The 16,370-nt window shown below is 42.6% G+C and overlaps 2 protein-coding genes across 3 annotated transcripts in view; one reads left to right on the top strand and one right to left on the bottom strand.

Moving 5' to 3' along the window:
* mrpl11 (mitochondrial ribosomal protein L11) overlaps nt 1-16,370 on the bottom strand; it is a 39,337-nt gene that overhangs the window by 15,865 nt on the left and 7,102 nt on the right. The window contains exon 2 of the mRNA XM_020593183.1: nt 12,498-12,676. Coding sequence (XP_020448839.1) covers nt 12,498-12,620 — 123 coding nt within the window. The 5' untranslated portion in view covers nt 12,621-12,676. The remainder of the gene's footprint in view (nt 1-12,497; nt 12,677-16,370) is intronic.
* Nucleotides 715-9,373, top strand: tmem265 (transmembrane protein 265). 2 transcript variants are annotated; one of them, XM_020593162.1, is made up of 2 exons: nt 715-1,185; nt 3,882-9,373. In XM_020593162.1, exon 2 carries the CDS (start codon nt 3,884-3,886, stop codon nt 4,934-4,936), a length of 1,053 nt encoding a protein of 350 aa, XP_020448818.1. In that variant the 5' UTR covers nt 715-1,185; nt 3,882-3,883; the 3' UTR covers nt 4,937-9,373. The 2 variants fall into 2 exon arrangements, with proteins under 2 accessions (XP_020448818.1, XP_020448827.1); XM_020593171.1 differs by lacking the exon at nt 715-1,185 and having other exon boundaries at nt 3,394-4,031; nt 4,183-9,373.

Below are 16,370 nucleotides of genomic sequence, written 5' to 3'. Positions count from 1 at the left end.
TCAGGACACTGAGAGCCACTGCAACGAGGCAGCTGAGGACTTTGAGCCTTTGCTAAAAGGTGCAGACTACAATGTCCACAGCTTCACTTGAGGAAGCAGGACCTTGAGGACAAGGTGACGCTGTAAAATTCCTTTTAATCACATCTGTGGCTGACAAAGGAACCAAAATTTAATTATTGAATGAGAAAAGCAGGTGGCTCTTTTTAAAAACAGTTTCTAAAAGAATCGTTTTTCAACCAGATGTCTCAGAAATTCCCAATCCTTCTGTTTAAGGCTGCTGTAATAAATGAATCTACAACAAAGGGATGATTTCTTTGTCTGGCTAAGACAGTAAGTAGGCAGAAGGAGGTCTAATTAAAGTTGTAACATCTGCCTTCTGAGCTCTAAATGTGTCTGCAGGCTACAAGTCTCTTTTGCTCCACTTCTCCCACGCTCATTTCAAGCCAGGAAGGGTAAATAAGGTATCTGCCTGCTCCCAAACAATGCATCTCATCTTCTGTAAGAGGCATCATGGTGATCACCATAACAATCCCTACAGTGCAACTGGCTGCTCTAAATTATTATTAGGATTTTTCTCCCCCAGATAAACTTGCACAGCTGATGATGGAGGAGAGGAGGAGTAGGGTGGGAGGTCTGGACTGGAGCAGGTAACATGCTGACAGATTAATAGCACAACCAAACTCGGACCTCCCGGGCTGCGCGCCCCACCCGGAACCCGCCCGAGCAGCATCAGCAGCAGCAGCCCTGCACGGCTCTCCGTGCACACCGCCGTGTCAAAAGATAAACCGACAGCAGCAGACCCGGGCACAGCAGAGGTGACAGATCTAGATTCAGATCCAGGTCGCGCCTCTAGCAATAACCACGGAGCTATCGTCCATTCCATATTTGCACGGAGGAAGAAATCTTGCCAAGTATGAGCCGTTTTTTTTTTTTTTGCCCCTACAAACTCGAGTCTGCTTGGTGTGGCGGTGAGACGATGACTTTCCCCTCTTCCAGCCTCATGATGAGCCTTCTGCTGGAGCACTACTGTATGCAAACACCCGGGCTGCAAGAATAAGACTTTATCGCCGAGTCCTACTCATCAAGGACAATAAAAGACACTTTGCTGGTCACTCGGAAAACACACACCACTTGCTGTAAATCAAGCCAGGAGGATCGAGTCCAAGTGCAAGACGAATGGTTTGGGTAACTAAATCTTCACTTCACTACCAGCCATGCACGGATAAACCCACAATACCTGCTGTTAATGTGACAGATATGAAACAGGTGTTGCAAAGAATCGGGTTAATAAGCATTGTGAGATTGCCAGGGGAAACAAAGGTGTCGCACTGCCTGCTTGGGCAGCTCTTGATAGCCACATTAAAACAAAAAAAACAAAAAAACTAACGTGTTAACTCTAAAAACTGCAACAAGACCCTCAGGCAGCACTTGAGCTGCTACCTGATAAATCAACAGATGTTCCATCAATGTGGCTTTAATCTAGGGAGGGGATTTATTTAGCATTACATTATCAGGAACAGCACACTGCCTGCTTCTCTAATAATTAATTACTTTGCACATAATGGCATGGATGTTGTTGTGCTGCCCTTGGTGCACCTGTGATAACCTGTAAAGGATCTTGTCTTTGGTGTAATTTGGAGGGATGTTTAGGGAGATAAACTGTGAGTGTAGGCAAATTAATCTCAGCTTTACATGGATTTCTGTCCACCTGGAAATCACCCAAGATTAATAGAAAACAACTCCAAGTGGCAACCCCACCCACTTCCTTTATCTCTGTCAGTGAGTGTATGTTGCAAAAAAAAAAAATTTTTAAGAGGTTTCTTGGATCATTGCTACTGTATAAATGAGTTTCAGAGCTAAACAGAACCCGAGCTGGAGGGGAGAAATGAGCCAGTCTTTCACCCGCACACCATTACATGCTATTCCTCAGGCTTACACCAATGTAGGTTGCCTCACCTTGTCAACAGTAGTGTCACTTCTCAGACAGGGGAATGATGAATTTGGTCATTATTGATGAGCTGAATGGACACACGGGCTGTCACCCAGTCCCTCACTCTGAGCAGGATAAATTACACTGCGCTGACAGGGAGTCACAACACAAACACGGGATGACAGGGAGATTTTCTGGGTGAAATTTAAGGTGCAGGTGGAATAACCTAAGCAGCACAACCTCCTTGTGGCTTCAGGCTTCTTTATGCAATGCCTCTGGGCACAGTGGGTTTATTCCCCAAAAAATAAAAATAAAAGAAACAAAACATTTAAATTCCAATGTCCTCTCAATCTGCAGCTTGGTGAAATTCATTCGATTTTGGGCTAATGATAATCAAGCTGCAGAGTGTGGCGAGACAAAAAGCTTAACATGCAGATATTACCATGATGCACTGCTGTCCTCCCACCATACCTCCAAGCGAATTAATCACTTGAGATCTATTCTCTCCTCATTTCTTTGATTCAATCTTTTTGATTCAGAATACATCCTAATGTCTGTAGTATTTCAATACCCCCAGTCATGAATACATTTTGTCTCATCAAGGCCAAGCTGGCTTATGAAATGCATGTCTTCATATAAGTGGGTGGAAGTCACTTTCTATCTGCGTTAGACTCTTTTCCTCTTCATCACTTTCACTCCCTCTTCCCCTCAGCTTATTTATGAACTATCACCATCATGCAGTAACACTTTATAAGGCATGTAGACAGCCAAAAGGCCCATTAATCTTTCACTTACAGTCTTATGCTCATTCTCCACCTGCACACACAATCTCTAAACCCCTTTTTACCCAGTGGAGCTTCTCGGCCCTCTTCAATGATTTAGACAGAACAGAGGAGACAGCAGAACTCCTGTTAGTCTTACAGTGAGGGAAGTGATGCATCTTCCATCTGCAAGATGTCAATACACATTTTTCACTGCCACACTTTTCTCAGAGGCCACAGTCATGCTGACAATCTCTCGCTTGACCACGTTCAACTGTTGCCATTGTGACACACTGAGCTAGCAATGATTTTATATTATAATGGCATCGATCTAGTGGAGGAGTTGACACCCCCGAGTGGTGCTGAACAGATAACAGACAGTCCAGCGGTCTGTGCTGTTCTTTTCAGCTAAATATGACAAAGAGACATTTTTTCGATTACACTGTAAAGTCAATGATCATTTCTCAGGCTGAGATCAATACTGAGGTTTATACTGTCCATAGCCGAGATATGAGCTGCAACAAAAGAAAGAATGAACCCTTATATTGATTCAAATTAGCATTGCCAGCCTGCGCTCACTCAGGCGTGCACAGTGTATACACAAACTCTTCCCTAAACAAATATAAAGTTATCAATATTCATCTGAAATGAGCGGGGAATTTGTGATGATTAAAGGCTGCAGCGCAGTATGAGAATAAACATGGCACCCTATAGAGGCAAAGAAAAGGCTTTGACAGGGCACCTACAGTAGCTGTGCCTGAACACAATTAATAATAAATAAGTGGAGCACAAAAGGAACAGAAACCACAACAATAAACAGGAAAAAGCAACAGCAGAGAACTTAAGGAAATCTGGGAATCAAAAAGAAGCAACGTTTGGATCTTTATGAGAAATGAAGATTCATTCAAAGAGCCGCAGAGTTAAAAAAAAATTTAACAAGCTTCTTAGCTTGAGCAGTCAGGGTAGATGTAGCTCTGGATGAAGGGCGCTCACTGCTTACTCGGCAACCAGTGTCTAACCATAGCAACAAGCATCAAACTATTTTACATTTGGTTTTGAATTAGTGCTAGAAAAAACTAACATGTTCTTATCCTGCAGATTTTCCCGGAGGCAGATGGCACTATGAGGAATTTGAATTCTGTCACTGTAACAGGTTTCCCATCGTGCAACTATGCGTATGTGTTTTTCAGGCATGGTGCCCACGCCCCAGGTGTGCGTATCAACCCTGGTCACAGTGAGCACGATGGCAGTGGTGGACCTCTACCTGCTGGAGCAGAGCATGCTGGGGGCTCATGGTCTTTCAGGACCCGGTGTCTGGCAGTGTGCAGCAGTGTTGCTAGGTGATGTGGGCTTCCTGCTCGCGCTGCGGTTTGTGTCGGCTGGCGTAGTGTCAGAGGCACGCTCCCCAAGGCGTGGCTTTGTCAACGCCTTTTGGTTCTTGTTCCTGTCCCTGCTCCAGCTCAAGCTCTTCTTTGTCTGCCATAACTACAGGCAGGAGCGCCGGCCGCCCGACCCGCTGGCCAGAAAGACCCTGACACTTCTGCTGTCCATCTGCCTGCCCTCCCTGTTCCTCATTCTAACAGGAGCCGACCATATGACCCCGCAGCGCAGGAAGCAGGAGGTGCGGGGCCGGCTGCTGTGGGTGGTGGTGGATCTGCTCGATGTGCTCGACCTGCAAGCAGGGCTGTGGGAAGCCCAAGGAGGGGCTGCAGCAGGGACTGGAGGGAGTGTTGAGCAAAAGCTGCCCATCTGGGTTGAGGGCCTTGTCTTCTTTTACTGCTACGCCCTCCTGCTGCTGCTGCCATGCGTGGCCCTCACTGAGCTGGGGGCTACTGGCCTACCAGGACAGAGGGGACCCCATAAGGAGGCTTTGTACCCTTGGCTCAGTTTGGTCACTATCAACATCTTCACCCTGGCCCTGAGGGGCATGGGCATGCTGTGGTACAGGGACCCCCGTGTGTCCACCGTGTTCCTGGGGAAGAACCTGCTGGCTCTGGCTGTGAAGCTGAGCTCAGCCTGGGAGAGACACAAGCAGGAGCGTGCTGCAGCGGGAGCTGGGAGTGTGGTTGGAGCAGAACCAGGAGACTCAACCCTGCCAAGCCAGAGCTCAGAGCAGGGAGAGGCCCAGGCTCAGGGGAAAGCTCCTTACTCTCATTATCACACACTATCTCACTCCCAAAGCCACACTCTCTCCCATGTCAGCTTGGAGCCCACAGAGACGCCCTTCATCTCCCACGAACTCTAGAGGACGACTCTGAACATGCACAACTGCAGGCACGCACACCCACATTCAAACCCCAGACCAGCTAAGCCAGTATCACATCCAAACAAATAACTCGTGAATGGTGATGGGCATAATCGAGCGCTGTGGAAAAACATTTGGCAAGCTTGACTCCCTGCAAATTATGTTGTGCTAAGAATAAGTCTAAAATGCACTTCTGTGATTTATGGGAGTGTATTTTTAAACTGAACACCATGAACACATCAATCAGGTTGTAAAGAATATTCTAGAAATACATGTTGAAGTGTAGTAGTGTTTTTTTCCTTTTCTTTCTTGGCACAACTGCCACAGTCTGTTGAGTTTTGTCCTTCACTTGATGGGGTTTGTGGGAAAAATTAGATCAACACTCTTCTGCCATTAGATGCCAAAATACAGAGTGTGACCTTTTGGTGTAGATTTTCTCCGTCATTTAACAGGGAACTTTCACAGAGATAAGTTTAATACAGAGGAGTGATGATTTATTTTTGTTCTTTTACTACCACAGAGGCACAACTTAAAAGCCATCCAGCAGTAAAACCCACTCTACACTGCACTCTAATATTTCAGTGTTGAGTCCAACCCTTTTGGCTTGTGACCCTTTAAATCAAAGTCTAGTCATAACCTCGAGTGATGTGCCCCTTAGATTTTTTTTTTTCTGATCTGAAAGGGCTTTTCTGGCCCAAAGAGTTAAAATTGTTCACAATATAAAAATGCAAAAATCAAAGAGGAAAAAATAAACTATTTGTGTGTCCGTTACGAGGAAAACAATTATATTCCTAATCTCATGGCCTCCCAGATTTATCTTGCAACTCCCTGGAGGACCACGGTGCCAGATTTTCACTCCAGCACTGGCAGATTCCACTCACTCCTCCTCTGGCAGAAAAAGTTAATCAGAGGAATCAGTCACTGTGGTGACTGCTTGGAGTGAAAGCCTACAGACTCATGGGCATCGTGTTCAGCCCTCCCTGGCTAAATGTGTTTTTGGTTTTATGAGATTTGGTTTAAATGCAGAATTTGATCATTAACTAAGTGGCTAAAACATTTTAGTCAAGATTTCAGAGATGCGTGTACCTTCACATATATTTCAGGACAACTTTTGATGTTAAAAACCGTCCAGTAAGAAATTTGAACATAACAAAAATGTGCACAGCACAAGATGTAAACTATTTATAACAGACACGGTTTCCAAAAATAAAACCTTTTGGTGGTTAGAGATGAAAGATGGGCTTGGAGCATTCTGCATCATCTTAATGTTACCATAACACAAACTGCAGGTCTATTTTACTACATCATTTACAAAGATTAAATACCAATGTAAGTAATCCCTTCACTGTTTGAAAACATTTTGCTGTCTTCTGTCTGTACTTGTCTCAAACTGTCATTTTAAAAAAGAAAAAAAAAAACCCTGTCCAGTTGTCTGTCACGCCCTGAAATCCCCTTTTCATTTTTTAGATAAAGCTGTTAACCAATTTGTTAGGATGTGGGTATTGTAGTATTTGGGTGTCAGGGGGTTATGGGTCCGAGAAGCAGGTGTAGATGATGTGCAGTACAGTCACGTGCCTTGTTTCCTCATGAAGCATTCATTAGGCCTTTTCCACTTTAGAAACCTACCGAGTTGTAATGAAACTTGCACCTCACATGTGTCGGGTTCTACATTTGTTTCCACTGCCCTCTTCCCACTTTGGAGATGAGGTCCTGGAGTTAAATTTCAGCAGCCCTGAGGAGGTAGTGCTAAATCAAGTTCTAGGAACTTGTGCCAGCTCACATGCAGTCACTGTCGCCTGTGATTGGTTTAAACCTATGTGCCATCACGTGTCTTATATTAGCGCAGCATATAAACATAAACGCACACCGGTTTAAAGGTAAAACAGGGATTTCAGTGAGTTGACTGTGGGTGAAGCAGTGAAGATGTCACACTTCTGCAACTGCATGTTCTGCTTGTTCAACAGCTGTTTGACTGGCAGATACTGTAGCAGGCATGAAGAAGGCCGTGTTCGGACTGAGTTTCAAAGATGTGAAAGAACGCTGCCCTTTTCGTTCATTTCAATAGGATACTGTGTTCACTGTAGCTGGCCCCAGCACTGCAGGGGCTCCGACAAAATGACGGTGATTTTGCAGCAAACGTGAATGAAGCCAATCGCTCATCACAATGTGGCCATATCGTACATGCCTACAACACTCCCCTTTCCAACCTCTCACCCCCTCACCTACAATCATAGCAGGGAGTTGCACTTTACCGCACGCCTGCTAACAATCACTGCGCACTCTGCCCAGCTGTGTGTGCGAGGAGTGCAGCTCTGCTCACGAGTAAACAGGGACCAACAAGGGGGATAATGCAGTGGAAAAGCAAAATGAAATGGACCACATCAGGTGTTCAAGTACCGCTGGGTTAGGGGTATGTGAAGCTCCAGGTTATGGCTTGTTAAGCTCCCATGGTGGAAGAACACTAGAGAGTATGCGTACCATGTGGAACTTGGACTTGCGCCATGTGCATACTGTGAAGTTATTCCACAACTGTTGTCATCTACACCTCCAGGACAGAGTGCGAACTAATAAAGTGTTTCATACTCATCTAGCGTTGACAGTTCATTGTTATGTAGAAGAGATATTGGCATCCTGTCTTCCACATGTAGGGGGAAGAAAACAGGACACGTTAGTCCAAATTATTCTAAGCCAAGAGGCCTCAGGGACAAATAACTGCTTCACACTTTCAAAACCTCCACTATATTAAAGTCAATCAGCTCCCATTCTGCAGTCACAGGAAATTGCATGTTTTTATGTTTTTCACATACTGAGCTGGTGAAGTGAATAGAAAACCCCTCACACATTCAAAGCAGAAAGGCGTGCTCTTTGCTTCATGGAGCGGCATACTGACGAAAGGCCGTCATTTATCACAATTATGCCAGCGGCTCCACCAGTTTGGATCCTCTCACAGTAATCCTTGAGTGTGCTGTCATGTTGTCTGCTTTTAATGCTGAAAGAGAGAGAGGTCTTGATGCAATGGGCTGTGCATGTCAAGAGTTGTGGTAAGCGTGTGATGGTTTTCAGCATGAACTGGCTCTTTGCTCACAGCAGCTGTGAATAGACCCGCCTGCCTCTCCTCTGAGCTTTAATGGTCCTATTAATTGAAGTTGAGGCTATTTTTCAGAATCCAAGAGCTTATTCTCACTGCTTTATGCTAGATTTACAGGCTGTATTTACAGGATGCATTGAGACTAATATACACCACAGCCACACAGAGAAATTTATTTCAAGTTTTCGTGGGGAATTTCTCTCGAGTTCAGAGACTTTTAAGGAAAGACCACTGAGAGTCTGCCAGCGTAGTAGACAGCTCCCAACTCTTGACTACCCTGGTTCTTTCATCTCCTTCTCCCTCGCTCACTCTACATTTCAAACACATGCGTTGTGCGTGTACTCCCTGTCGGGCAACTTCTCACATTTCCATTAAACTAAAAGCAGTGACTGCATAGGCAGCAGCCTCACCAAATGACTACTTCCTAAAATAAGTTACACCTGTTAAGGTTTAGATACAATGCTCAGCATCTCCCTCAGCTACAGCTGCCTTTTATAACATGCGCCATACGAAATGTGCAGGAGCTGCTCTCCTCCTTTCTTTCTCTGGTGCTCTCTCTTCTTCCCATCCATTCACTTGTGCTAATTTCACTCTCACCTATAATGAGTCTCCTGTATCAAAGCTGTCAATTTCCCTTTTTTGTTTCCGGTTCCTTGTCTTATTTCTATCGTTTGTTTAAATTTCCTTCGCAGCCGACACGCAGCCTACCTCTCTGCACTTCCCCTGTCAAGGGTGGTTAGTCAGAGATGAGGAAAAAGCGAGGAGGAGAGGCTGGCAAAGATTAAAGGGCCGGGGCCACTGCCTAAAGCAGAGTAGCTGCCGACTGCCATTTATTTACCATTTGCTACACACTGCGTGAGCTTGACAGAGCACGAGAGCCAGGAGAGGTGGACACGCACAACATTCTGCACCGACAACAATCAGATCTAAAGAGTTCAAAAAGGAGGCGCCTTTAGACAAACATATGGCCTTGTTTTGCTTGGCCGAGCACTTGGTCGCAGCCCATCTCACCTCGTTACCCTTGACACTGCGACAGTTACAGTGTCTACAAGCTCACACCCACCTAGTCTGGCAGAAAGAGCCACATTTAACAGACAGATGTCTGAATCATTCATCACAGCACATGCCATCAGCACCACAGCTTTAGGAGAGAACTTCAAAGTATGTTCTAGAAGAAAGAAATGATGCAAAAGAATCTGAGACTCTTATGATCTGCAATGCAATACTTGATACAAATGTATATTAATACTGCCCTCAGAGGTTGGGGTTACCTGCTGCTAAAACTAAATAAAAAACACACCAGGGTTGAAAGTTAATTATGAAACAAAAATGCCAACTATCAGCAGACTCCAGCTGATCATATGTGAGGAATTGCTGTGTTTCTCTGTGTGATATCACTTTAAATTAATACATTGGTGAAAGAAGTAGCAATACAAGCATTAAAGTAGTACAAGGCAGGCATTCAAAATAAAACCATTACCTTAAAATGGACTTGATTTATCAAAAGCCAGTTGACAATGAGCCAGAGTAATATCAGTGTGTACACATTCTTTAATGTTACAGCTGGTAAACATGGAGCTAATTAAAATCACTGCAACAAAAAGTTGATAATGCCTTTTTCTTTGTTTTCATTTTGCATTAATAAGACGGATCTGTAAAGTAACTAGTTGTCAGATAAATGCAGTGGAGTAAAAGACATCATAAAAAGGAAAAATACAAAAAAGAAGAACACAAACATGTTTTTAAAAAGTGCTCAATAGCAAGTGGGAAAAACACATAGTGATAATTTAACATGTCTCTGGCTGGAAACAGAGTATTTAGACAGGACAGAGCACGATCAAGTGTTCAAAGGTGAAATGGATCACAGGAACAAGAACAGGCAGCACATACGACACTGCGTAGTTTTTGAGGTTGGTAAAGCAACTGCTATTCTTAGTTTGCATGTTATCTTGAGCTGTCACACATTTCAGATTCTTCAAAATGATCAAATTCCAACTGTAGCATCATTGGGAAAGGAAACACAAAATACCACACACACACTCACTGACGCTAACATATCAGCACTCACATCAATGTGACAGGTTTTATATGATGCCAGAGACATGGAGGACTTTTTAAAAATTTATGATCGCTGTTGTTTGGAGTTTTATAGCTGCCTATGGGTAGCTGCCACTAAAAATAGCCCCAATGAGAGTCAAGAATAGTGACTTTACTTGTAAAACACTGTTGCACACACGGTTCTTTGTAGTGCACAGTGCCTTATGTGAAATTAGGTAACAAGTTGAGAAATTTAATTTTCAGCTATGCAGCACAGACGGTCCCAACTGTGCCAAGAAGAAAAACTTGGTGACCTTTAGAATCGAGAGATGAGCGATTGTGTCTTAAGTCTCAGCTTCAGCTCAGAGCAACTCGCCAGTGTAGCTGAGGGGAAGGGAGCCTTAAACGTGATCAGTAAAAATTCTAAAATCAATTACACATCTAACTTGTAAACAGTGCAGAGACAGTAAAACTGGGTTATTACGGGCTCTGCTCTTGGCAGCTGTTTAAATCTTGGCTGCTGTATTTTTGAGGAATAAGATGAAATGGGATTAAATTAAAGCACAGATCCTCCTCTTTAGAACTGAATGTATTTCAAGTGTAGGAATCTTCACTGTATTTTCCCTTATTAGAGAAGTGACTGTCAAACAAACTGAAGCAGGTTTAGGAAATCTCTCAAGATTCTCTAGAACAAGATTAATTAAACCTGCAATAAGATACTAACAACACTGGCACATCATCACCTTTTAAACTGATAAGGCAAACAGTTGCTTAATTTACACAAACAGAAGATTCTAATATATAGCATTCATTTATTTCTGGCTACCTTAAGTTCAGTGTTCATTGCTTTTAACTCTGGTTTGGACTCACTAACTGCAGAGAAATGTACTTATTTAAAAAACTTTAATTAGTAAGTGATCAGTCATTTTTTCAAGTAAAAATACCAAAAGTGATGTTTGCAGTTAATTGATTGCAATAATTTGCTCATTATCTGTTTTATATGACTTTTAAATATTTTTGTCAGACAAGAAAAGCAATCTGACGTCACCGTGGGCTCTAAGAAAATACAACAATTTTCACAACTCTCCCTTTCTGACAGCTGCCAAAGCAAAAGATCAATAGATGAATTGAGAAAATATTCAGAAAAATAATAACATTTGGTAACTGAAATCATTTTGAAATCTGTGTAATACGACTGTAGAGTACATCGCTTTGAACAGAACCCTAAAGTAACGGCAATGACACTGTTGATGTCAGATAAGAAAAATCTATTTTCACATCATTTAACTCCTTTCTCACATCTGAACATTTGTTTCTTCCTGATATTATAAATCATGAGTAGCTCCCTTGTCTGCCAGTTATGTTCACTTTCCAGCTCTCCTCCCCGAGTGTCGTCATTAAGTCACAGAGACAGATTAGCTGTGAGGATTGATCCGGTTCCCAGGTGTGCAACAGCATCCCAGGCTGATGAGCGCTGTCCATTAAGGAGGCTAGCTGGATCATTTGTAAGTGCAGAATGAGCCACAGGGTTGCCTTCACTCAATCTCACAACAGACAATCAAACTTTAATAACCGAATGACCGTTAAAGCGGGAGCAGATTGGACCTTTATGGTGTGAAATAAAAATGTAAATTTACGAGAAAGATTTAAAACAACACGTGTGGTCCAAAACCAAGATGAGGTTAATGAACAGAGTTCTGGAATTTAACTGTTTTAAACACATAAAGATGACTTTATTTACTGTGAAAGATATTTCAGCCTCAGTTATTTTTATCCTCTCTCAGTCCAATCTGCCTTTGTTCACTGCTCAGCTCTTGAGGACTGCTGACTTGGTGCATTATTGTACCAGCCAGTACATACACCTTTCTAGTTGGAACCGGCATTGGTGGTAAAAACGTTATAGTGGTGCATCCCTGAGCAATAAAAGACAAGACAGCCTCAGCTGTCTCTTTGGGGCAATTGAAGCAGAGAGAAGTATACAAGAATTTAAGACAAAAGCTTCACAGGTTCAATCCAGTTTCATCAACGGGCTTGTAAAGAGTGAGACTAATGGATATGGACAGCTGCTGTGGATGGAGGTGTTGGTGTCTTTGGCCTGGAAACTGTGAGAAAATAGTTGCAGACTGACAGAGTGTGGCACTCACCTGCACAATGGAGCTGTGTGACTAGAATAAGAATAGGAATGTGAAAAGGGCTATGGGAGGACATGGAGGTGGTGGTGGTGGTGGTGCATCTGTATGATGAGGTGACCGAGGGGAGAGAGGCGACTGTGACTGACAGCGAAAAAAGGGAAGCACTGGGTTGTCTCGCAGTTAATGACAACTGAGTGCACAAGGTCTGCTGATAAAATGAAACCCTGCTCCGGCAATTAAGTTAAAATCCTGATTACTTGGAGCAAACACACAGAACAAGAAGAGAAATCCTAAGTCATTTTACCTGTCCCAGGACGGGGCCTAGTGGGGGTCCAGGGGCTGCTTGTCCTGACCTCACTATAGTCCGGATTATGCCATCTGCAGCCATGTTTTTCACAGCCTTGGCTGCCTTGGAGATTTTTGACATTCTGGTCTGTCTGGAAAGCCTTAAGTCTGCCTCCAAGTAAACTGAGAATCCATTCACTGAAAATGCAGAAGAAAAACAAACAAATTAGCCTTTCCAGCATACACAACTGCAAAACATCATTTACACGCCAGGCTCATTAAAACATCATAAACTCAAACAGATACTGATGCCCACAGGAAATCCCCCCCGTGCCTTTCCATTCTGCAGTAATTAAAAAAAAATCTTTGCCTTCGATCGGCTCAACAAAAGCCACTTTCCTGGAGGTGTTTGCAGTGTGGATCAGCAGCAGAGTGAGATGCTCGCCATGCTGAAGAGCTGAGGAACTGGCAGGATTTAAACTTCTCTCTGAAAACTCACGGGGTGCATGCCAAACCGGCTCCGCTGCCTCACCTCCGTTTCTGATGTGGCACCGCTAAACTCCCTGTGCTGCAGCAGAGCTTGCTCTGCATCAGTGGAGGTCAAGAGTCAAGGGCAGAGGAGGAAGAAGCAACACTACTAATACACAGAGAAGGGGTGGAACCGTCGACCCCATATACAGTGTGAACATGCCTTAAAATGCATTTATGATATTAGGAGTCAATTAGTGGAGTGGGGAGAATGGTCTGAACTCCTGGCCTTCCTCTGAGGAGGCAGAACACATAAAAGCAGGCCTATAATCCTCTGCAGGAATAAAAGTGACAAAAAAAAGGACAAAAAAAAGGCCGTCTTAAAAAAAAAAAAAAAAAAAAAAAAAAGATCAATGACTGGAGCCAAGGGACAAATACAAGTTTTAAAGTTGAGCCTTGTGTTTCAGGGGAACCCTGCATTCAATAAAAATAAGTACTGAGGGGAGAGAAGAGGTCCAGCAATGATTCACTGTAGCCAACAGAGGGTATCCAATTAGATCAACAGAACCGACAGTACAAAAAAGATAGATGGGACCTCATGCTGCTTTGGAGCAACAAACAGGGAGAAACTGCTCCCAAGAAAAGTTGTGATTCTATCTGGCCTGCTGATTATCTGGCAGCCGCTACAGTGCAACCCACATGAGGCAATATTTGTAAGGGCATTAAGGTGATGCGCATACTGCAGAAAGAGTCCCAAATAGAATCCATTTAGCTTGAATTCCCTCTGTAGTGGTGTTTGCACTGTAACTCTCATAATTTTCTGAGGTCAATTTCATGGTGTTCACCTGATGTGTTCAGCTGCTTCATTGTAAAAAAGCGCACTGCACTTCTGATATATTGTGGAGCAGGTTAGAAAAAGCAGAATGCATCAAAAGTAAAGTGAGAAAACCCACTTCCCGTATCACACAGTGACATAAAGGCACATAAGTCCTTAACATCATAACAATAGACTAAAGCAACAGTTTGAGGAGGAAAAAGCGCTATAAAAAATTTAATTAAATAACGTGCTATATGCCCAGACAGAAGAGGCTTTACTGGATTGATGTGACTGTGAGAGGAAAAACAATTAAGGCCAGCATCAAATGTTGCATTTAATTTCAATCTGGGACAAAGGGAATAACAGTTCTGAGTGGGGAAACGACGACGTCATGCTTTAATGCACCAAAACTCGAATCTCTGTTGGAGTATGAATAATAAAATCAGTTCCCTCACAAAATGAAACCACTCATCACAAGGCCAAGTGGTGAACGCTGAAGAAGACTTGATCTACATATGGCACCACAACTGCACTGACAGTACTTTTTCAAGCAGCTGAATTTACATTAAATTCATGAAACAAAGCAGCATTAACTGTGCAGCGACAGAAACATGGTTGAAGGCTGTGCAATAAGCCTCAGTCAGAGCTGGGTTAATGTTTTGTTGTGAATAATCAAATCAAAGCCACAGTCATTTGAAAGGAACAGACAATTCTGAGCTGCTCTTTAGGCTGAATATTACATTCCTGTGGCAATTACCGGCAACAGTGTCATCAACAACAAGGAGAACACAGAAAGAGAAATGCGTTTTTGCTGTGCTGGCTCGCACAGTAAAGGCACTTTGTTAAAACAGCCATGATAAATGACTTGCCACAAATTACCACATAACAGAGGAAGGCGACATGACCAATACTAATTCTCCAAATTGCTGTTCCTGGCATTTAAGTTTATTTCTTGATCTTACAATTATTCCCCTTAGAATTTGGCACCAAGTCTGGTTATCAACTAATGCAGGTCTGATTAATAAATTGCCACCAAAATCCAAACTCTAAATGAAGCAACTATTTCATGGCCTGTCTCTCAGGAATTTGGAAATTTTTAGAGCTTTCCCACTGCCTGTCAAGTAAACAACATCTTTGGCAGAGGTAAACATGTCAATTAAACTGACACAGGAGAAAAGCGGAAGGAAAAACTCCACCTGCCACCACAAAATGTGCAGGATTACATAAACTGTTGTGAAAAGATCATCTAAAATTAGACTGCCCATGTAAAAAGTCATTACATTTTCATCGTTATTCATTATAATGTGTTTGGGATTTCTGGGGGTTTTCACACAGCAGCAGCAGCAACAGCAGCTTCTCTGGTGTGTTTCTGCATAATTAAATCTGACTGCACTTCAAAGATAAAGCTGACTTTGATTAAAGAAATGAATCAGCTTGCTATTAAAAACATGGGCTTAATTGCACTGGTGACGCCCACCGCTGTTTGTTGTTCAGGCCATTAGGCTCTCTTTAGTCTTCATTAAGAAGCCAAACAGCAGCCAACATCAATGACACTTCTGAATCTGTCGTTCATTTCCAAGTCAAGGTTGCAGATATTGATCTCATATAAAATGATATCTTTGAAAAAAATGGAATAAATAGAAAGATCGCATTAGTTTGCAAGTTCGAGGCCTTCCTCAATGTAACTGATAGCGCTATTGTACCAGCCTGGAGGAAATGCAGTCTTCTTCTCTTTTTAGGTTTCATATCTTTTTACTGCAGTCTGATAAAATAAAAGCTTAATACTAATAGATTTCTCAGTGGGATCAGGCTTTGTACCTGCACACACACACACAATCAGGTATGATTCAATAGGCTTTCTTGCATATTATTGGCATTCTCATCTTCATAATGCTGCTAAATTGAAACAAAACAAAAAAAAGAAGCCAAATATTTTCTGACAGCAGATGTTCTGTCCTGTCACACCATTTTACTCAAACTCGGACACTGATTCATTGGAGTGTAAATGCAGTATTAACCTGTAAACTGATTCAGCAAAGAAAAAAAATGAAATTAGTGGTTCTGACTTATGCTCTTGGCACCACCTGAATGGATTATCATGAAATCTGGGACAAATAACCATGCCGTCAACATAATGAGTTTCAGTAACTGCTGATCTTTCCTAAATACGTGACCAAATACATCAAAAACATCATTTCCATCAGCTGCACTTTGTGTTCGAGGTTAATTTGCAAATAATGGCATATTAATATCTAGTCTATGATGGTTAACATTACTGTATACCTGCTAAACATCAGCATTGCTATTTGACCATACTGCTAGCATGGCTGTAACCCTAACCCTTTTGACAGAAAGGGGTAATAATAGGATAATATGTCATGAGACAATATAAATGTTAACCATAAGATTTTTCCATGTAGAACCAGGGTAGTCATCCCTTATTCGCTAGGTGTACCAGGCCATTGCATGAAATTTGATAAATCAAATCAAACATATACAGAGAGAGAATTTGCAAAACAAGGTTTTGAGGGTATTTCTGCTTTTTAATCAAACATATGACAGGAGAGGAGTAGCATAAAATGAGGACACAGAGAGAGAGTAGGATTA

This window comes from Monopterus albus, unplaced genomic scaffold (assembly GCF_001952655.1).
Source record: "Monopterus albus unplaced genomic scaffold, M_albus_1.0 scaffold2.1, whole genome shotgun sequence".
Lineage (NCBI taxonomy): Eukaryota > Metazoa > Chordata > Actinopteri > Synbranchiformes > Synbranchidae > Monopterus > Monopterus albus.
Note: the sequence above shows the minus strand (reverse complement) of the source record. Positions and strands in the feature narration are given on the sequence as shown.